Below are 18,325 nucleotides of genomic sequence, written 5' to 3' on the forward strand. Positions count from 1 at the left end.
AGTTCTACCATCTATACCCAACGCGTGAACGCGGGAAAAAAATCGTTTGCAAGTTACCACCTTGAATTGTAACCTGCGAGGCTCACTTCGCTCGTTACATTTAAATTGCCATTAGTAATTAACGCGATCTCGTGTTTCGCTCGAGGGAATTATTCGAATATTCTCATTTCTTGTAATCATAATTGAAGATACTATAATTTCACGTTATAAAACCGACGATTTATTTTATAACATTCTCCGTCGGCAATGAAGATTCTGCTACAAGATTAAAGAACATCGAGTCGACACGGTTTGACACGAATGACAAGATGTTTGATCTCGTCTTGTATCTTGGCCATGTTCCGATTAGGAATTCTGGCCCTCTATAGTTAACTCGATGAAACGGTTGGTAACCCTCTAACGACTAGTTCGGGAACCGTTTGACACAACTTATTAGATAAGCAACGCGTGAAATGATTGCGACTCCATCTAATTGCAGCGTTGTTCGTGGCGAGTCGGCGAAGAAGCAAGGCTCGTCCTGACTTCGCCGGAGCCGCAAAATAGTTGTCAAAATGGCGGGCGAAGGTTCTGCAAGTGTAAATCCGAATTGCGAGGTCGTTCGCGGGCAAACGTTCGAGGTTGGTCCTCGATACACGAATTTGTCGTACATGGGTGAGGGTGCCTATGGGATGGTCGTGTAAGTGTCTTTGAGTCACTTCTCCTAGTTAATGACGAGAACTTCCGACCGCGTATCGACTGGCTGACAGGCCGAAAGATAAACAATCAGAAATACAGTTGTCACGCGAATCACCGGTTCCACAGTGGGATTCCCGTTCTCCGATGCGTATTGATGGTTTTATTTCTGTCCTGACATCATGTGCATCCGCTATTAAGCGCTACTCATCGTTATGTATTGTCGTCTTTTGGCGCCAGTTTTAAACGTGATTGTCACACCCTTTCGAACCCTTCGTCACTTGCGTGTTGGCGTCACAGTTTCCTTGTTTCCTGTTTCTTATCACTCGCTTATCGTTCTTATCGATACACGTTAACGAGATCACGTTTACTTTTAGAAACGCCATAGTTACAGCAAATGTCTTCCGACCGATGGATTTATGATTATTTTTTCCTTTTTTCTTTTAAATATATGATTTACCGTTCGACGATATTTAGGTTCCTTTTGACAGTGGAATATTATATGATTTCCTTGATGGTTGAAATGTAGAATTTCTTAGTTGAAATGTAGAATCTATCATTTTGGTAGTGTTAGCAGTTTTATTGGAATGGTAATGTGATGATAATAATAATAATAACGGTTCTTTTATGCGGTCAACTATTTTCTGTATTGTGGTCATTAATCAGGGCTTATCAGATAACATTCCTGAAGTAAAGTAGGATAACTGTGATTAAATGTCAAAGAAGTTTGTGACATAGAATTTTGTTTTTACAGATCTGCTTACGATAATGTAACAAAAACAAAGGTAGCTATTAAAAAAATTTCACCTTTTGAACATCAAACGTATAGCCAGAGAACTTTGAGGGAAATAAAAATTCTGACCAGGTTTAAGCATGAAAATGTGAGTTCTCTACGAGCCACTTGTAATACGGATGTTTTAATCTATATTGAATTATTATGTCTTTTTTACAGATAATAGATATAAGGGATATATTAAGGGCACCTACCATAGAACAAATGAAAGATGTATATATTGTTCAATGCCTGATGGAAACTGATCTCTATAAACTTCTTAAAACGCAGGTTAGCATAATAACATGGTTATTTATAGTTGGGAATAACGGTGGATTTAAATTCCCTTCAAATTTCAGGCTATTAGTAACGATCATATATGCTATTTTCTTTACCAAATACTACGAGGATTAAAATACATTCACTCTGCAAACGTGTTGCACAGAGACTTGAAACCAAGCAACCTTCTCTTGAATACCACATGTGACCTTAAAATCTGTGACTTTGGTTTGGCTAGAGTAGCTGATCCAGAGCACAATCATGCTGGCTTCCTTACAGAATACGTAGCGACAAGATGGTACAGAGCTCCTGAAATAATGCTCAATTCCAAGGTACGAATCCATGAAATCTATTGTACAGCATCGATTGCTACATTGGCAATTGTATTGTAGCTTATCGTTTCATTTCGCAGGGCTATACTAAGTCTATAGACATCTGGTCGGTTGGTTGCATACTTGCGGAAATGCTATCAAGACGAGCAATATTTCCGGGTAAACATTACTTAGACCAATTGAACCATATATTGGGAGTCCTTGGTTCACCATCTGCCGAGGATCTTGACTGCATCGTTAACGAAAAGGTATAAATCGTTCCTTCTCGTCCGTTACGTGTTCCAGGATTCATTTGATCGATGACTAATATACTCTTTGTTCCAGGCACGTAATTACCTTCAGTCATTACCATTCAAACCAAAGGTTCCATGGACGACACTTTTCCCCAACGCTGATCCACGAGCTTTAGATCTTTTAGATAAAATGTTGACGTTTAATCCTAACAAGCGAATCGTCGTGGAGGATGCACTCGCGCACCCCTACTTAGAACAATATTACGATCCTTCTGACGAGGTACACAGTCGCTCAATAAGCCTGAATCAAGCGAAACGTCTGTGACGCGTATAAATGTGACGGTTAAGCATATATAAATGATTTCAGCCTGTCGCGGAAGAGCCATTTAAATTTGACATGGAGCTAGACGATCTTCCGAAGGAAGTTTTGAAGCAATACATCTTCGAAGAAACTCTCCTGTTCCAAAAGAATCACCAGGAGAATGCTATGTAGTCTACTGGTACCGACGTTCTCACTACACTCAAACGATTCCACAGTGATCGGCATTTAAAAAACGATAACGATAACACGTTTCAGCTGCAACGGGTGTGCAGGATGACCAAAAAGGGTGCGAGGACGAGGTGTCATAATAACAGAAGTGTACTTCATTTACAGTTGTTCACTCGATCGAATATATGTGAAGAAAAGAGAAGCTCTTCGAACGCGACACCGATCGAGAAGTAATGGTCGATCCAGCGGTTTAACGGGCGAGAGAGGAATGGTGAATGAGGTAAAGCAAACAAACAAACAAACAAACAAACAAACAAAAAAAACGACAAAACTACGAATAACAGAGAAAAAAAGAAAGAGAACAAAAGAGAAACCGCAGTGACCGCGCGCATAACACACTTGTACATTCGCATGTCCTTTACCGGAAGAATACAAAATACAGTGTTTCTTTTTTTTTGTTACATTGAACGCATAATATTAATTTGTACAATATAACTTTTATTTATCCTGAATTTATATAGGTGAACGCTAGTTGACGATTATATATTGTTGATCACCGTCATACATTGTCTGTGATTTAATTGCCGAGTGAGAGTGGACGCGGTGTTCGTGTGTGAAGAATTATACTTTGAGCCACGTAGCACGGTGACCGACGAAAAACGTATATAAAAAAACGAAAAAAAAAAAACAGAAAAGAAAAGAAAAGAAAGATCATATGAACGAGCGAGCGAACGAACGAATCGAGCAAGAGAGAAAGAGAGGGAGAGAATGAATACACGTGCGAAGAGAGGAAACTCTGTGAAGCGTATGTTTATCCATAATACCAATTAATAAATGCAACGCCGCTCGAAGCGTTGTATCGTGATTAGGACTTGAAAGTTGTAACGCTGACTAATCACGTCCGGATCGGTTTCGCAACAGTACGAATACTGTTCCTTTGAAAACTAAGTAGACAGGGCGTTTCAAGGACCGTGTAACGCCAAACGAACGGTGTAAGACACGGCGCAGAATGAAATGAAATTACACACTCGAGGCAAATAAATGTTTGATGCGTTGAAACACCCTGTATACAAATAAAGTATTAGATTGAGCCGCAAATAACTTCTGTTCGTCTCGTTTCAATTTATTTCGGTTTAAGACACGCTTTACGGTTAACGTTAATTTATTGTGTATCCTTCCAACCCTCTTTATATGTAACGACAATGATAATAGTAATAATGATGATCGCCCGTTATCGTCGTCGTCGTCGTCGTCGTCGTCGTCGTCGTCATTATTATTACTATCACCGTTGGTATCGCTGTTATTTAAATATTATTCGGTCACACTGTTTTTGCTACGTGTGACGGAAGTTATTTATGACTAATCCGATGGATGAAGCACAGCTCGTGCGAATCAATTCAGCCTTCCGACGCGACGATCGCGCCGGGGCTTAGTAACAAAACTCTATTCATTGAGAGACATTGGTGCGCAACACGTCGGGCGTACCGTCAAACCAAACAGCCATTGTGGAAGAGTCACCGAGAAGTATTTGCGAACATAGTTTCCTTGCGTTAAATAATATTCAGTGTCATCATTCTTATTACGGTAGTTGTGTACCTTGCAGAAATTCTTTTCTGCCTTTTATTGAACTTTATAGCTTGTAGAGGAAAGAGAGGGAATCAATGTGAGCGTGTAGTGTGTGTGTGTGTGTACCTGTGTATCTGAGAGAATGTATGCGTGCAAGAGAGAGAGAGAGACCGCTAAACGGAAGCTTGAAAGACAAAGAGAGAGAGAGAGAGAGAGAATGGGAGAACGGGAGAACTCGAGCGTGCGAGAGGCGCAGTAAGGAAAAAAGAAGAAGAAGGATAAAGCTAAGGGAGGGGGGGATGAAACGTTTATTCATAGTTAATTGCATTCGATGGAGCTTCCAGTTCTTCTAAGCGATTTAATTACGTCTTGTTTCACGATCTACTGGTATTATTACACTGATATACTGCCATTGTTGTGCGAGGCGCATGGTGTTTGTTTGAATGGTGTACTCTATGCGTATTTTTCTATATTTTTTTACATTTCCAAGCCGTTTCACACACACACAGTTTAGGTAAACGTATGCCGTGTGCACGCTCCTCGTTTTTCGTTCCTCTTCTCCCGCGTCCGAGCGACTCGAGCGTTATTCTGTTACCGCCGCGAACGATTACGAGCGTCGCCCCGCGGTTTCGTCTTCTCAATCTTCTTCTTCTTCTTCTTCTTCGTTTGTTCCACCCGTGAAACCGGCGCGCGTCCGCGTTGCACGCTGGACCACCCTGTATTCAAACTCTCACCATGCCGGTTAGGTGTATTGTAAAACGTTTGCTCGTTTCGATTCGTGTCTCTTCGTATCTAAGTGTAACGCGTAGCAACGTTCTTAACGATTTTTGCGTTCCGTATTCGACGCCCTCTTAATCGCTCGCTCGCGCGCGCGGGGAGGCCGGCTGCGCTCCGTTCAAACGGAGAGTTAGGAAGAGCACGCGAGAGAGAGAGAGAGAGAGTGAGAGAGAATGTTATCCGATCGTGATAAGGAACACGTGGAAATTCGAATGTCGAGGGATTAAGGCACGATCACGTATGTAACGGAGCTTCGTTTCATTCGCTTCGCGCGAACGGTGTAGCGTCGATCGGAAACGAATGACAGTAAAAGGAACATGCGAGAAAATGGTGGAGGAATCTTTAACACTAAAACTACCGGGCCTAAATTAGCCATTTTTAATTTCTTTGCGATTATTGAAAACGTGACTCTTCTCTGAGGAATCACTGAAGACGTTGATTTAGTTCTAAGCAAACTGTAAATCAGTTGGAATCTTAATAGACATTGCAGCTTCTGCAGAGAAATGTCGAAGAGACAGTTTGACTGTCCAGTGGTTTTAATGTCACGTTGCACTAAAACTACTGGGCCCAAAGGAGTCATTCGTGATTTCTTTCTGCGGTTATTGAAAAGGCAATAGACTTCTGTCATTGATTTACTTCTAAGCGAACTGTATTGTAAATCAACTGGAATCTCGACAGACATTGCAGCTTCTACAGAGAAATGACGAAAAGCAGTTTGTCCGGTGGTTCTAGTGTTGACCGTCAACGGGAGCGGTCTCTAAACCGAGGCGGCAACGAATCAATGCGAGACCGACGAGCGCCGTTCGCGTTCGACTCCGCTTAGCTTTAAATAGCCCCGCTTCATTCTTTTTACACGCGGTTTCGCAAGGATAATCGCGTCTTCGATTGCTTCCGCGAAAAGGGAAAGGAGAGGAGAATAGAAAACGGATCGCCGCAGACAAGAGACGAAGATAAAGCGTTTCGCGTTGAAATATTCCTTGCATCGTCCGTTGATTCGTCGTCGAGGACGTTGCCGGTGCTCCCATCGTCTACAGAGGATTGTTAACGCGGCTCGGGGAACTCCGCTAATTAACACTAAAACCACCGTACAGGTCGAAACGATCTCCTCGCGATTCCTTTCCACGATTGCGAGAAAGATAACAGACGTTTCTCTTAGAAACGATTAAAGACATTGATTTAGCAACGCTGAATTGTTAATCGATTAAAGTCTCAATAGACTTAGCCTTCGAGTTTCTATAGAGGAATTTCCAAAAGTTAATTTCGCTCGGTAGTTTTAGTGTTAATGATGGACGTGCTGGTTCTTGACCGTTAGGTCTATCGGCGAGGAGCGAAAAGCGACTGCGTCGTTCCGGAAACCGAACCCAATCGAGGAATCGCGTCGAGTAGCGAGAGACGGTGTGCAGGAGAGAGAACGACGCGAAAGCGACCAACTAACCCGCGCACAATGGGCGAATTCGCAGCTTTACCGATCACGAGTCTAACGTTCGAACCGACGATCAGCTAATCTAGCGACAATGAAATGTTCCGCAGCAATTCCGCAGGGAAACGATCGTGTATCTTGTATACTCGCGATAATTAACACGTTCAGTGCCACGCGAATGTCTGTAAGATAATATGTTTAACCCTTCGCGGTCCGAAATACTCTTGGTTTCTCACTTTGAGGTTCGACGTTAGTTCATTCAATTACAGCTTGATACGACGCTCTGTTCATTTATTCAAGAATATTTGAGAGTCATTGAAATGTTACCTCTAAATGGTACAATTGTGATACTACAAATATAGAAAAAATTGTTAAAGGCAGAGGTTGCAATAAAATAGAATGTCGAGTGGCATTCGAAGGATTAACCCTTTGCATTCGAAAGCTTTCCACTGGAAATATTCTATACTTTCTAATTGGATGTAGACGAGTTCTTTAATATGAATTTAACAAATCATTCATAAATTAGGTAGCAGAACTATTTCCTTTGAATACCAAGTAAATACCAAGATTTATAATTTTGCTGGATCAAATCATCTAGGAGTCGCCTCTCGAGTGTAAAGGGTTAACAATTCCGGAACGTTGATTTTGAACCGAAGAAGCGTCGGATGTTCGCCCATTGTGCGCCGGAGCGAGGTACGAAACGGAGAAACCGACGATTTCCTGTGAAACACAATTCGCCTCCCTCGAAAGCTATCAGATCTCACGTTCTTCGATGCATCCAATAAAATGTTCTTGATAAACACGACCGATGGTGTGTGATTCGTAGCGAGTAAGTCCGCGGCTGGCCGGGGATCCGGTCGGCCCGCGATCGAGGCTGGAACTGACGATCGCTTCAATACAACTGTTATGTAATCTCCGTGAAAATCGTCTTTCGTTTACGACGCTTCGTCGACAGGTTTTTCAAATATCGCACGATCAGTTGGAATAATCGAAATTATTGTTCCTCAAACTCGTGTTTTAACACTTTGACCGCCACGTCAACGAAGTTCGGGTGGTACCGTTTTTATAGAAAATTGAAACGTTCGCTTTCCTCGTGGCATATCGAACCGAATTTTGTTGGAACGAGGTATAAGAAGCATAGAGCAATTACGATGAAGAGTCTTCGCATTTTAGTTTCTATTTGATTGAAACTGTTTCGACGAGGAGCGTCTACTTAGCAGTCAGAGTGTTAACACGTTCCGTGCCACGTGTGCCATTTATGGTACGCGCGGAATTTTTCCAAGGAAACGTTTCTTGCGAGACATGTTCCAGAGAACAATGGTACAAGTGAAACGAGAGAAATGTGAAGAAATAATGGAATATCCGCAGAGTCAGCGGAAGCTTGATTGTAACTTGATCTATCATTGGGAAATCAGCGTTTGCAACACCTAACCGGAACTGGCACGGAATGTGTTAACCGCGAATATTCAACATTTCCTGACGAGACGAAGACGATATTTTATGAAACTAACTAGAAGAGTTACTTTATTTCAATACTTCTCAAATTGATGCGTTATACGGAGTATAATATTAACCCCTTGCCCTATGATTTACTTTTTACTTTTCGACTATCATTAACAATTCATTAGGAAAAGAATCTTCCTCTATATTCGTGTCTACTCCAATGACTGATAACAGAGAAGCTTAATTTATATTCAAAGCGAGTAAATACTATTTAGATTTCTCAGATTCAGTGGAACATTTGTTTTAGCCCGACACGAGTAGGTCAAGGGGTTAACCATCAGATTTGATAGTTCCACTGTACATAATCAAATGTTCGAGAGTCGCCTCGAGTGCAGAGGGTTGAATCGAGACTCGAGGAGACCCGCAGCGACCCGAACGTCCTCGCCGTTCCCATCCGTTTTCTCGTCCGAGGAAAAATGATCGTCGAAGACGAATACCGCACACCGCGGCCCGGTGTCCTCTTCGATCCCGGCGCGCGTGTTTTCCAGAAACAACAGCCTTGGAGGGTATCGGATTATCGATTCAGCCTTGCCACTGTTTACGTCCGCAGCGTCACAAAGGAGTTAATGTAACGGAGTTAGATCGGTCGGAAGGGATTCCAAGAGAAACGCACTCGTCGGCACGAGGGAAAGAAGTCCTCTCCCCGCTTCCTCCGGATTCCGTTTCGCGTACGTGTTTCCATCGAGAAAGAGAGACAGAGAGATAGACAGAGACAGAGAGAGAGAGAGAGAGAGGGAGGGAGAGAGAGAGAGACGAGAACAGAGAAACGAGTATTTTCCAATCTTTCTCAGTTGCTTTTTCTTTTGTTATCAGATGGAAAGAAATCGAAACGGCGGACTTTTTTGCATTTCGGCGGGATAACGGCGAGCGTTCGACGGCTGCGAGGACCTCTAGCTCTCGGCGTCTTTTTATACTACGTGTCCTTGTCACTATAACCGTACCGTTGACGTCGCCCGGATTTTTAGACGGTGATTTCATCCATGGAGATTAGTAATCGGCCGAGATTATGTGGCACGCCGGCTTCCCGTTAGGGGAAACACCTTGCGCGCGGCCGATCGAAGAGGACGCCCGCCAGCGAGACGACAGGGGAACCCCCTGTAATGGAATCGACTCTTTGCGGACGAATCTCGACATCCTGAGATCACATGTTCATGTTTCGAGTTGCACACGAATCATTTAGTTGAATACCGGCGTGTTTACTTTTACTTGTACTTGACACGTCGAATGCCGGGTCACCGGTGACCCTCGAATAGGATCACTATATACCTGATTCTCATTTACGCGAAAGTCTGTTCCATGGGTTCGTTTCGAACGAAAATCGCGTAGAAGTCGATACGAGAGAAAAGAATGTTGAAGAGAAGCTGGTATAAGTTTCGTCCGCAAAGGGTTGAAATATTCTGGAACTCCTGTTTTACAATGGCCGACTCGTATCAACCCTTTGCACTCGACAATATTTTTCACTACAAGTATTCATGATTTCCCGATGAAATATTGGTACTGCGACTGACAAAGAGGAATCTTGCTTCAATTAACCCTTTGCACTCGAGAATATTTTTCTCAATAAATATTCATTACTTTCTGATGAAATGTCAATGATATTTTTTACAATTAACATAAGGAAATACCTTGCTTAAATTAAGTGACAATATTGACGTGTTCGGACATTATATAAAATTTAATATTGAATTTTTAATTATACAATGTTCTTGGGTCAAATCAAATGGCGACTGGAAGGCGCCTCTCGAGTGCAAAGGGTTAAGGGTCAACTATTTATTATAACTATGTTGAAACGAACGACTTGTCGCCTCTCGAATACAAAGGGTTAATCTGGCTCTCCGCTCGACTCAGTTTCTCATGGAGAATTTCACTGAATTCCTCTTTAAACCGCGTTATAGGGGGTTCTACGCGCTCGATTCTCGACACGCGAGAAGCCTGCGTCGCGTGTACTCGCTCCATCGTACCGAAACTTCTACAAAAACGCGTGCGAAATTCTGGCAGATAAGTTCAGTAAGAAATCCTTCGGCTAATCCTCTGCAAGACTCGTTTACCAGTTTATCTTCCGAGTCTTCGGCTTGATTGCACCTAGCGACTAAAATCACCGATTTCCCGACTAATCGGAGATCCTCCAAGATCAATCGTGAATTCAATCGACACTCGACTTACATTAGAATTTCCATAAACGAAAGATCGCTGGAGTGCGGTGCGTTCGAGCGAAAAGGCGAATCCGCAGGGGAACACGGGAAGAAAGTCGTGCGGACGACGTTAATTATCTACTCCGTAGTTAGCGACGAGATGAGATCGTGCAATAAAGTTCATGAAACGACCGGTACCATTCCACGCGTTCAACTATACGGGTATTAACCAGTTTTCCATTTTCAAGCGAATCTCGATGTCACTTTGTTCCGTTGTCGAGCAATAATCTGTGGCGACGATCGGCGGGCGAGAGAGAACTCTTTCTTCCTCGTATCCTTTCGTAGTTTTCTCTGACCGATATAAATGCCATAGGGACCCCGAGCGGCGGGTTCAGGACGCGCCTGTTCTCCGGCGAGAGACGCCTGATGTATTCGAATCGTTTCTCTGCGTGTACAGTGTCTATGTAATCAGACCCTTTCGTGAATATATCCACGTGTATGTTAATGTAACGTTAATCCGCAGTCTCGTAGCGTTCCGAACGGGAGGGCCGTCGGCCGATTAGCACCGCGACACGTTCGCCGTAGAATTTTCACGAGCTGCCTCGAGAAAACGAGGGAAAATTATTAGACCGGTCGACCGACCCGCGGTATCGGTGTTCCAAATCGCCTTTCACGCTTAGACGTGCGCTCGTTGGCCAACGGTTCGAAATCGATCGTTCGTTTCTGTGATGTTCCGTTGATTTTGACTGGAGAACCGTAAGGTTGCGATGACCGAACGCTTAGGCGACTTCTATTATCTTCAATTGAATTGATCCAATCGATCGGTTAGAAACTGTGTTTTTAAAGAGAACCGTATTTGATGAATTGCAAATAATTCTAGTTGAGGATTTAGCAAGTAACAGAAGGAAATACAAACAATGAAAGGTAATATGAAACAATGATCCGTATGGTTAATCCGAGCGAGTGTGAAGGGATCTATCACTATTGCCCGTTGGAACACCGTGATCGCGACAGGGAACGGTATAACAGGATGCAAGTCGAATGCGAGCAACGATAGACCGTAGGGTTTAATATGAAATTGATAGAAATCTGATCAATATCATCAGGCCTAATATACTTAACGTTGCGTGTATTTGTTGTTGTTGCCGGTTCATATCTTATATATTCCGAATATTGAAAGAAGGATATTTCGTCTATAAATTTTCAATGTTATACGTCATTTATGATAAAACATCGACGAGAGGAAAAACACAAAAAAATTCGAGTGAGAGAGCTGTAAACGTGAGACAGAGAGAATGAGAGCAAACGAGAGAGAGTGAGAGAGTGAGAGAGTGAGAGAGTGAGAGTGAGAGAAAGATGAAAATGTGTGGTTTCGACAAAGACAGATGCAGTAACTAGAGAAACAGTTATTAACAGTTTTTATGTAAGATAGTGGAACGAGATCTACGACGTCTTGCACGATTGCCTTTTAGCAAACGAGATCGATACTTCTGATCCCACGGCGAGACACGAGTAAAAGTAGATTACACTGGTAGCGCGAGCTGTTACACGGCCAGCGGAATAATTAATCGAACACACAATGAAAATGCAGCGACGACGCGATAGAACCCTGACTCACGGCTAACACGTTAAGCGGCACGAAAATCTTAAGCGTTTTCCCATAGAGTTTATTTTTTCAACTTCTACTTCAAAAAGTAGGAATACTTGTGAAATGTTGCAACGTTTGCGTTACACTGTTATCAACTTGGTTGCCTTGTTAAACATTTTTATTTCACATCGGTTGTCTTGTATGATACGATTGGTTTTTAGTCATTCAGAAGCGTCAGTCACCGGTGGCTGACATGCCGCTTAACGTGTTAACGCTAGTTAAGAAACGGTTTCCCGGTATTCGTACGAATCCTGAGGTACGCCCTCGTCAGAAATATCGCATCTCGTTTGTTAATGCATTTGAATTACCTCGTGCCTCCAGCTGCATTCATAACAAAAAAAGAAAAAAAAAGAACGGGGGACACACGGTGTTTTCGACTGGATCGCGATTGTCTTCTAGTCGAGGGAGCACTTTTATGCATTTCGAGAATCAAGGGGACGTGCAAAGGAATTTTTCTGAACGAGAAGAGAATGGGGCGAGACGTTAGAGGGGTCGAAAGCGACGCGGAAATCTATGAATGCGGCTAAAGAATTATATTCCGATAATCCACTGTGTTCTTCGACGGGAAATCTTTCATTTTTAAATTAAACTTCAGCCATTTCTCTGAATAATTGTTATTCGTGTAAATGATCGAATATACATACATCTATATACGCGTGTGCATGTGTACACGTATCGAACCGTGCGCGCGTGTGCCGCCGGTATATACGTGTACACATGTACGCGTGTATTTGAAATCGTAATTATCAATTATTGTATTTTAAATGACTATTCAAAGTATTATTGTGCTAATATAAAAGCGGCTTTATTGGTCAATTATTCGGAAATGATGTCACAATTATTCTTAACCCTATTTACTTGACTTCAATGGTTCGTTGACTATTCTTTTTTCCGGTCGTATAGGATATGTGGAAAGATTACATTCAACCTTTTGTTCGTTAGTCTCAACGGAAAGGTTAGATGAACTCTTACTATCGAATCGTATCTTCTTTTCCCTTTTTGTCCTTTTTTTTTGTTTTTGTTTTTAACGTACAATTCTAAGTAATCACAGACCTCGAAATGTTTCATTATTTGCAAAATACATAAGGAAAATATACTCTAAATGCTCTGTACGTACCATGTCAATCGCGTACAAGTTTATTTTTTTTTGTTTATGTACAATCGAGTATCTTGGTGTTTTTCTGTTTTTTTTTTCTTCATCTTTTCAATTGATTTTACCACTGAAATTTCTTGAAAGGACAATAAAAACTAAGATTATGATGTTTCGATGCACGATCAATTAAATATTTGTTTGTATAACTTCCGTTTCTGGCGAAGGTAAAAATTTGTTTCTCTCTCTCACTCTCTCTCACTCTCTCTCACTCTCTCTCAATCGTGAAGTATTCAAAAATATTTCTTTTCTTTGATGAAAGAAATATATCTCGATATATAAGTGACCCATGGTTGAACATTCTACACGCGCGACTGTTAGTCGAACATTCTGCAATTATACAAACGAATATTTAAAAATACAATCTACTTCCCTGTACCGAGTATGTTAATGAAAATCTGTTCTTCTCTTCTTATTATTTATGCTAGATAATATTTACATACATTCCAGGAAGCACTCATTACCCGCTTATCAATACTTCATTATTGTATCCGAGACCATTTAATATAACGCTTCGATACCTAAGAATGACTTTACACTAGTACTGTTAAAAAAAAAAAGAAAAAAGAAAAAAAACAACCAATGCGAATCACGTAGCAGAAATAAGAAGCGTGACAAGATTTCATTGATATAAATGTATGTATATTAACGACGCGCTACCAAAATGGTAACATAAAACTTTCGAATTATCTACTGGCAGTGTAAAATCATTATACTCTTCGATTAACTAAAATTTGCAAAGTTTTAAAATTACTGTTTCCAAAACAGAAAATAGTACATTATACTTTCGTTACCTTTACCAAAATTCAACGTCACGAAATCGGCTTTTACTCCAGCTGGTTAAACATCTAATCAATGTTCATCGAGACTTATGTAAGTAATGAGTGCACTCTCTATAATTTTTTTTTTTTATACACCAATTATAAAGTTTCGCACCATGCTGCATTCTTCACTGTGTAACATCACAACCGTGTCTCTCGTTCTTAGTCGTTTCGATAATTAACAATTATTCTGTCTCACTTCCTTCCGTGTATTTGTCATTTTTCACTTCTATCCTCAACGGGGAACGTCCTCTCGTGTGATTACCAATACGAGATCGAAGATCGCCGCCTTTCAATGTACTCCTTAGGTCCCGTACTCTCGGTTGTCTTTAAAATATCGTTACATTTAGAAAAATGAAATTCAACCTTTCTTACCTGTTCTTCGAGAATATTAATCCTACACGTTAATTAATATCATTACCTCTCTTTGACAGGGTTATCGTTGACTTCGCTTTTCACATTGTTCAATCTTGCCCACACCGTGGATGCGACGCGAGGTTTATGCTGAACCACTTTTATCACACTCCCTTTAGGCCCTTGAACTTCCTTCGCTGGTCTATCGCTGTCATCGTCACTGTAATCTTCATCATCGTCCTGCTCCTCTTCCTCCTCCTCCTCTGGTTCTTCCTCGTCGGACTCCTGCCATTCACCTTCCTCCTTTTCTTGGCCTTCGTCGTCCTCTACGATTTCGCCGTCTTCTTCCTGTGCATTAAAAAAGCACACCTAACATCTTTGCTACTTGTAATCCGAAGGATAAGAGGATTTTAACGACCTACCTCTGAGTCGTTCGGTTTCAACGAATTCGACTTTGTTGCATTTGTATTGGTTACAACCACTTGAATTGCGTCACGGAACTGCGTTTCTTGGCGAGGTCTGCCAAGCCTCGATCGTAAATCATTACCTTTGTTTAAGTTGTTCAATAGCATCTATAAATAAATTATTACATTTGAAGAAATCCTCTCTTCCACATGAGATCTTTTATAGTTGAATCTAGTAATCAACGGTCTACTGACTTGCTGTCGGATCTTGGCCCGTTTTTTATGTATCTTTTCTTCCTCGTCGTCCGCGTGCATTCGCATCCGCAATACTTTACTCCTTTTGCACCATTCGTTTTCGCTATCGCTACTCTCGCTATGTTCCTGTTCCTCCACTTGCGTCGGTACTCTCGGTGGATATTTCGCTCCCAGTCTCTCTTTCACGCTACGTCCCTGATCCTTTTGTTCGGGTTTCGTCCCAAAATCATCTTCCACGAAGTCATTGAGACCCCAGCTCTCTGACAACGCGCCCCATGGGTTCTTCACGCGTTTGTTATCTTTAGAATCTTCAGGCGCCTCTTCTTTGAATCTTTTCTTATTTTGTCGAATTTGTTTGTACATCCTTTTACGCGATTCAGTTAAGATTCCTTTAATACCTGTAAAGGAGAACTGTCATTTAACCAATATTTATTTATACATTGGTAATGTACTCCTCTAATAGCTAGCATTACCTCCAAAATTTGGATTTCCATATTTCTTGTAATATTCACTCATCTTCTCTGCGTTAGGCTGTTTCTTATCAGCTCTAGTAGCAAATCTGAGAAATATTGCTTTGGACTTGGGATAATCTATTCCCTTCCTCCATGAGCCAGGAGGTAATGGACAATCAATATCCTTTATGTTTATATGGTCTCCTTGCGATGTATCTTTTGTACTATCGTTATCATCTTCCATTTCTATGGTACAGTCTTCGTTAGTCCCATTATTTTCCTCGTCTGGATTATCATGCGCATGTGTACTTTTCTGATTCGCTTTATCCAAACCCACAATCTTTTTCGACAATCCCAACATAGCCCTAGCTGCTGACACATTGTCTAACCATACTACATTACCTATAAGAAATCATCTGTTAGTATGATACATTATTCAAAACTGACTTTCAAATTATGTTTACATGAAACATCATTGATCCATTCTATAGATGCCGGAGCGTAGTCCTCAAAGTATTTGAACACATCCTTGGTGCTCATTTCTTCTGTGCCCCTCATGTGTATCACGTTCCGTCTGATGTTCTTTGTGTTTTCATTGTCTTCAACAATGCCCATGCTAAAAATCAGGATAGCATATTGTACCGTAACTATACAGCAATAAAGATTTACAAGAGAATGAAGATTTTCACCTAGAATATAAATCTTGCTCTGGATTCGACGAATTACTATTCACCTTATCCGTTAACCCAAAACGCTTCGCTCTCTCCTCCATCTTCAATTTCTCTTCTTTACTAAATATATCTATACCCGTCGTAAATGTACCGCCACGATTCTCATAGCGACTTTCCAATTGCTTCTGTTTGCATGTAACAAATGAATTATATTAAATTCTGTACTCAGAAGAAATAGCGTTACCGAAGCGGGTAATCTAATCGCGCGCATATTACTATTATAATCATGACTCTTATAAAAGAATATTAATCGCTCTGATTGACCACTCGATAGTTTTAATATTATTTATGCCGCTTCTTCACCTCAGGCGTCTGCACATTCTTCGCATTGAATGTTTTCTCGTCGGTCTGGTCAGGATAAACAGCTTCGCTGTCATCATCGGCAGCGACCATCTCCACGTCCATCGGCTCTGTCACTTCGTCCATTTTTTCAAGCTCTCGTCTCTACTTTCTCACAATATTACGAGAAACAATGGGAAAAACATGAAACGCCGGGTTTTTCGGATCACTATTTACGGCACTCAACGCAGGAGAAACAACACGATAGGTTATGCTGCACAGCCTATATAAATATCGAGGTTACGTATCTCTACAGCGCCTCAACGATTTTAGCGCCACCATGAATTATTTTCGGCGGGACATTCAAATCGATTCGACTCGATCTCTTCTTCGTGCCCAAAAATAAATGTTGTTAACATTCAATCATTCTTAGATCAGTCTTAAATTTACATCTCAATTCAATTTCATTTAAACTATATAAAATTTATTCTCGTTCAAGCACAATAAAACTTTGAAACTGTCAAAAGTCTCCAACGAATGCTACTGAATAAAATATAATATTGCATAAAATCATCAAACTTATTCAACAAAGACATTCACAAAATATAATACTGTTATTAATTGTAATTATAAAAATTGTACAATACTGTTATAATTATTTACAAAATATAAATCATCAAACTTATGCAATAAAGATATTCACATCAATGTTTATGTTACTGGCACAGGAATTTTACCAAATAATCTTTTGACACATGTAATTTAGTCCATAATTAAATGTAGATCGTTAATCAGCGAGAGAGGGTCACAGCTACTTAAATCCCTATCAGTACTTTGTTACCTAAATCCCAGAGAGAACTATAGATAATATTATTTTTATCAATGAAGAGTGTTATACACGTAAAATTCCTTGGCAAGTAACAGACACGTTCGTTTCAGATGTAATTTTATAATCGACGCGGTTTGCGACGCGCATAACAACATAAATTACTACCAATTATTTTTTGCGCACGATGCGATTGTTTAATGGAACCTGTGATTCACGGAATGTATGGTGCATTGAATTGCATAGAACATTCCACGTACCATGGATATAAAAATAGTATTTTATACCGAACGCACAGTTTCCTTATAACTTTGTTATTTCCTTACACTATAATCTTAACAATCCTATTATCTAGAATATATAAATGTATGCGTGCATCGAGTATTCTGTTATTAAACTCGGTAAAACCATGTTCCAGTGAATCAACGAATATTCCTCACACCTTATGCATCACAAAAAATTCCTTGTACCATTAGTAACAAAACTGACAAATTTTACTGATAAAAAATCAATTTCTTAAATAACATTTGTAATAACAGCAGTAATAATTCCTATTTTAGCGTCACCGATCAACCGATGGAACCACGTCTGATTTTATAATTAATCAGAAAAAATATCAACCCTTTGCGCCCGAAAGTTTTTCCAAGCTAACTTATCGAGAAATCACGCATAAACCGAGAAACGAAGCTATTTTATTTCAATACTTCATATACTAATTTTGCAGAACTTAGTGTTAAATATCTTTATGATTTTGCTATATCAAATTAAATGGTAGAGACACCTGTCGAGTGCAAAGGGTTGAAACTATGACATGCAACCGTACACCTTCATCCTATTTCTACCAGAAAAATGATATACTATTTTATTCGAAACGATCTCGCTACTGATGCATCAGCAATCCACTGTTATTAGATAAGTGAATATAATTCTATATAAAAATCAGCTCTAAGTCAACTCCTAAAAGTAGTCTCCGAAGACGTTCACACATGACAGTGACCAAGCGAAACAGACCGAGAGTCAATGAAAAAGTAGTTTACATTCTACAGAGAATATACGATCACCATGAGTATACCAACAAGAACATCGAGAACGTCACGATTTTCTTCCAAAGTCTTTGTCGCGACAGAAGGAGACACCGAGTTAACACGGTTTCATTATCGTCAATCAAGTATCACCGAATCGTGTGTGTCGAAGTGTTTTCCGCCGGACCAGCCGGCTGAGCTTTAAGC

The 18,325-nt window shown here is 40.7% G+C and overlaps 2 protein-coding genes across 7 annotated transcripts; one reads left to right on the top strand and one right to left on the bottom strand.

Annotated features, from left to right (window-relative positions):
- Positions 1-460: 460 nt before the first annotated feature.
- Positions 461-12,651, top strand: rl (Mitogen-activated protein kinase rl). Of its 6 annotated transcripts, none has more exons than XM_076371901.1 (9): positions 461-676; positions 1,427-1,553; positions 1,625-1,735; positions 1,804-2,055; positions 2,136-2,303; positions 2,380-2,568; positions 2,656-3,058; positions 3,300-8,712; positions 8,858-12,651. In XM_076371901.1, exons 1-7 carry the CDS (start codon positions 552-554, stop codon positions 2,779-2,781), a joined length of 1,098 nt encoding a protein of 365 aa, XP_076228016.1. In that variant the 5' UTR covers positions 461-551; the 3' UTR covers positions 2,782-3,058; positions 3,300-8,712; positions 8,858-12,651. The 6 variants fall into 6 exon arrangements, with proteins under 6 accessions (XP_076228016.1, XP_076228014.1, XP_076228013.1 ...); XM_076371899.1 differs by having other exon boundaries at positions 2,656-2,788; positions 2,866-8,712; XM_076371898.1 differs by having other exon boundaries at positions 2,656-8,712.
- A 563-nt stretch (positions 12,652-13,214) lies between these two features.
- Positions 13,215-18,311, bottom strand: LOC116434900 (uncharacterized). The gene is made up of 9 exons (XM_031993818.2): positions 18,173-18,311; positions 16,295-16,553; positions 15,950-16,116; positions 15,725-15,876; positions 15,282-15,662; positions 14,809-15,206; positions 14,572-14,721; positions 14,217-14,497; positions 13,215-14,122 (listed from the first exon to the last, which is right to left on the bottom strand). Exons 2-9 carry the CDS (start codon positions 16,415-16,417, stop codon positions 13,981-13,983), a joined length of 1,794 nt encoding a protein of 597 aa, XP_031849678.1. The 5' UTR covers positions 16,418-16,553; positions 18,173-18,311; the 3' UTR covers positions 13,215-13,980.
- Between the last annotated feature and the right edge of the window lie 14 nt (positions 18,312-18,325).

The sequence above is a fragment of the Nomia melanderi genome, chromosome 11, assembly GCF_051020985.1.
Source record: "Nomia melanderi isolate GNS246 chromosome 11, iyNomMela1, whole genome shotgun sequence".
Classification (NCBI taxonomy): domain Eukaryota; kingdom Metazoa; phylum Arthropoda; class Insecta; order Hymenoptera; family Halictidae; genus Nomia; species Nomia melanderi.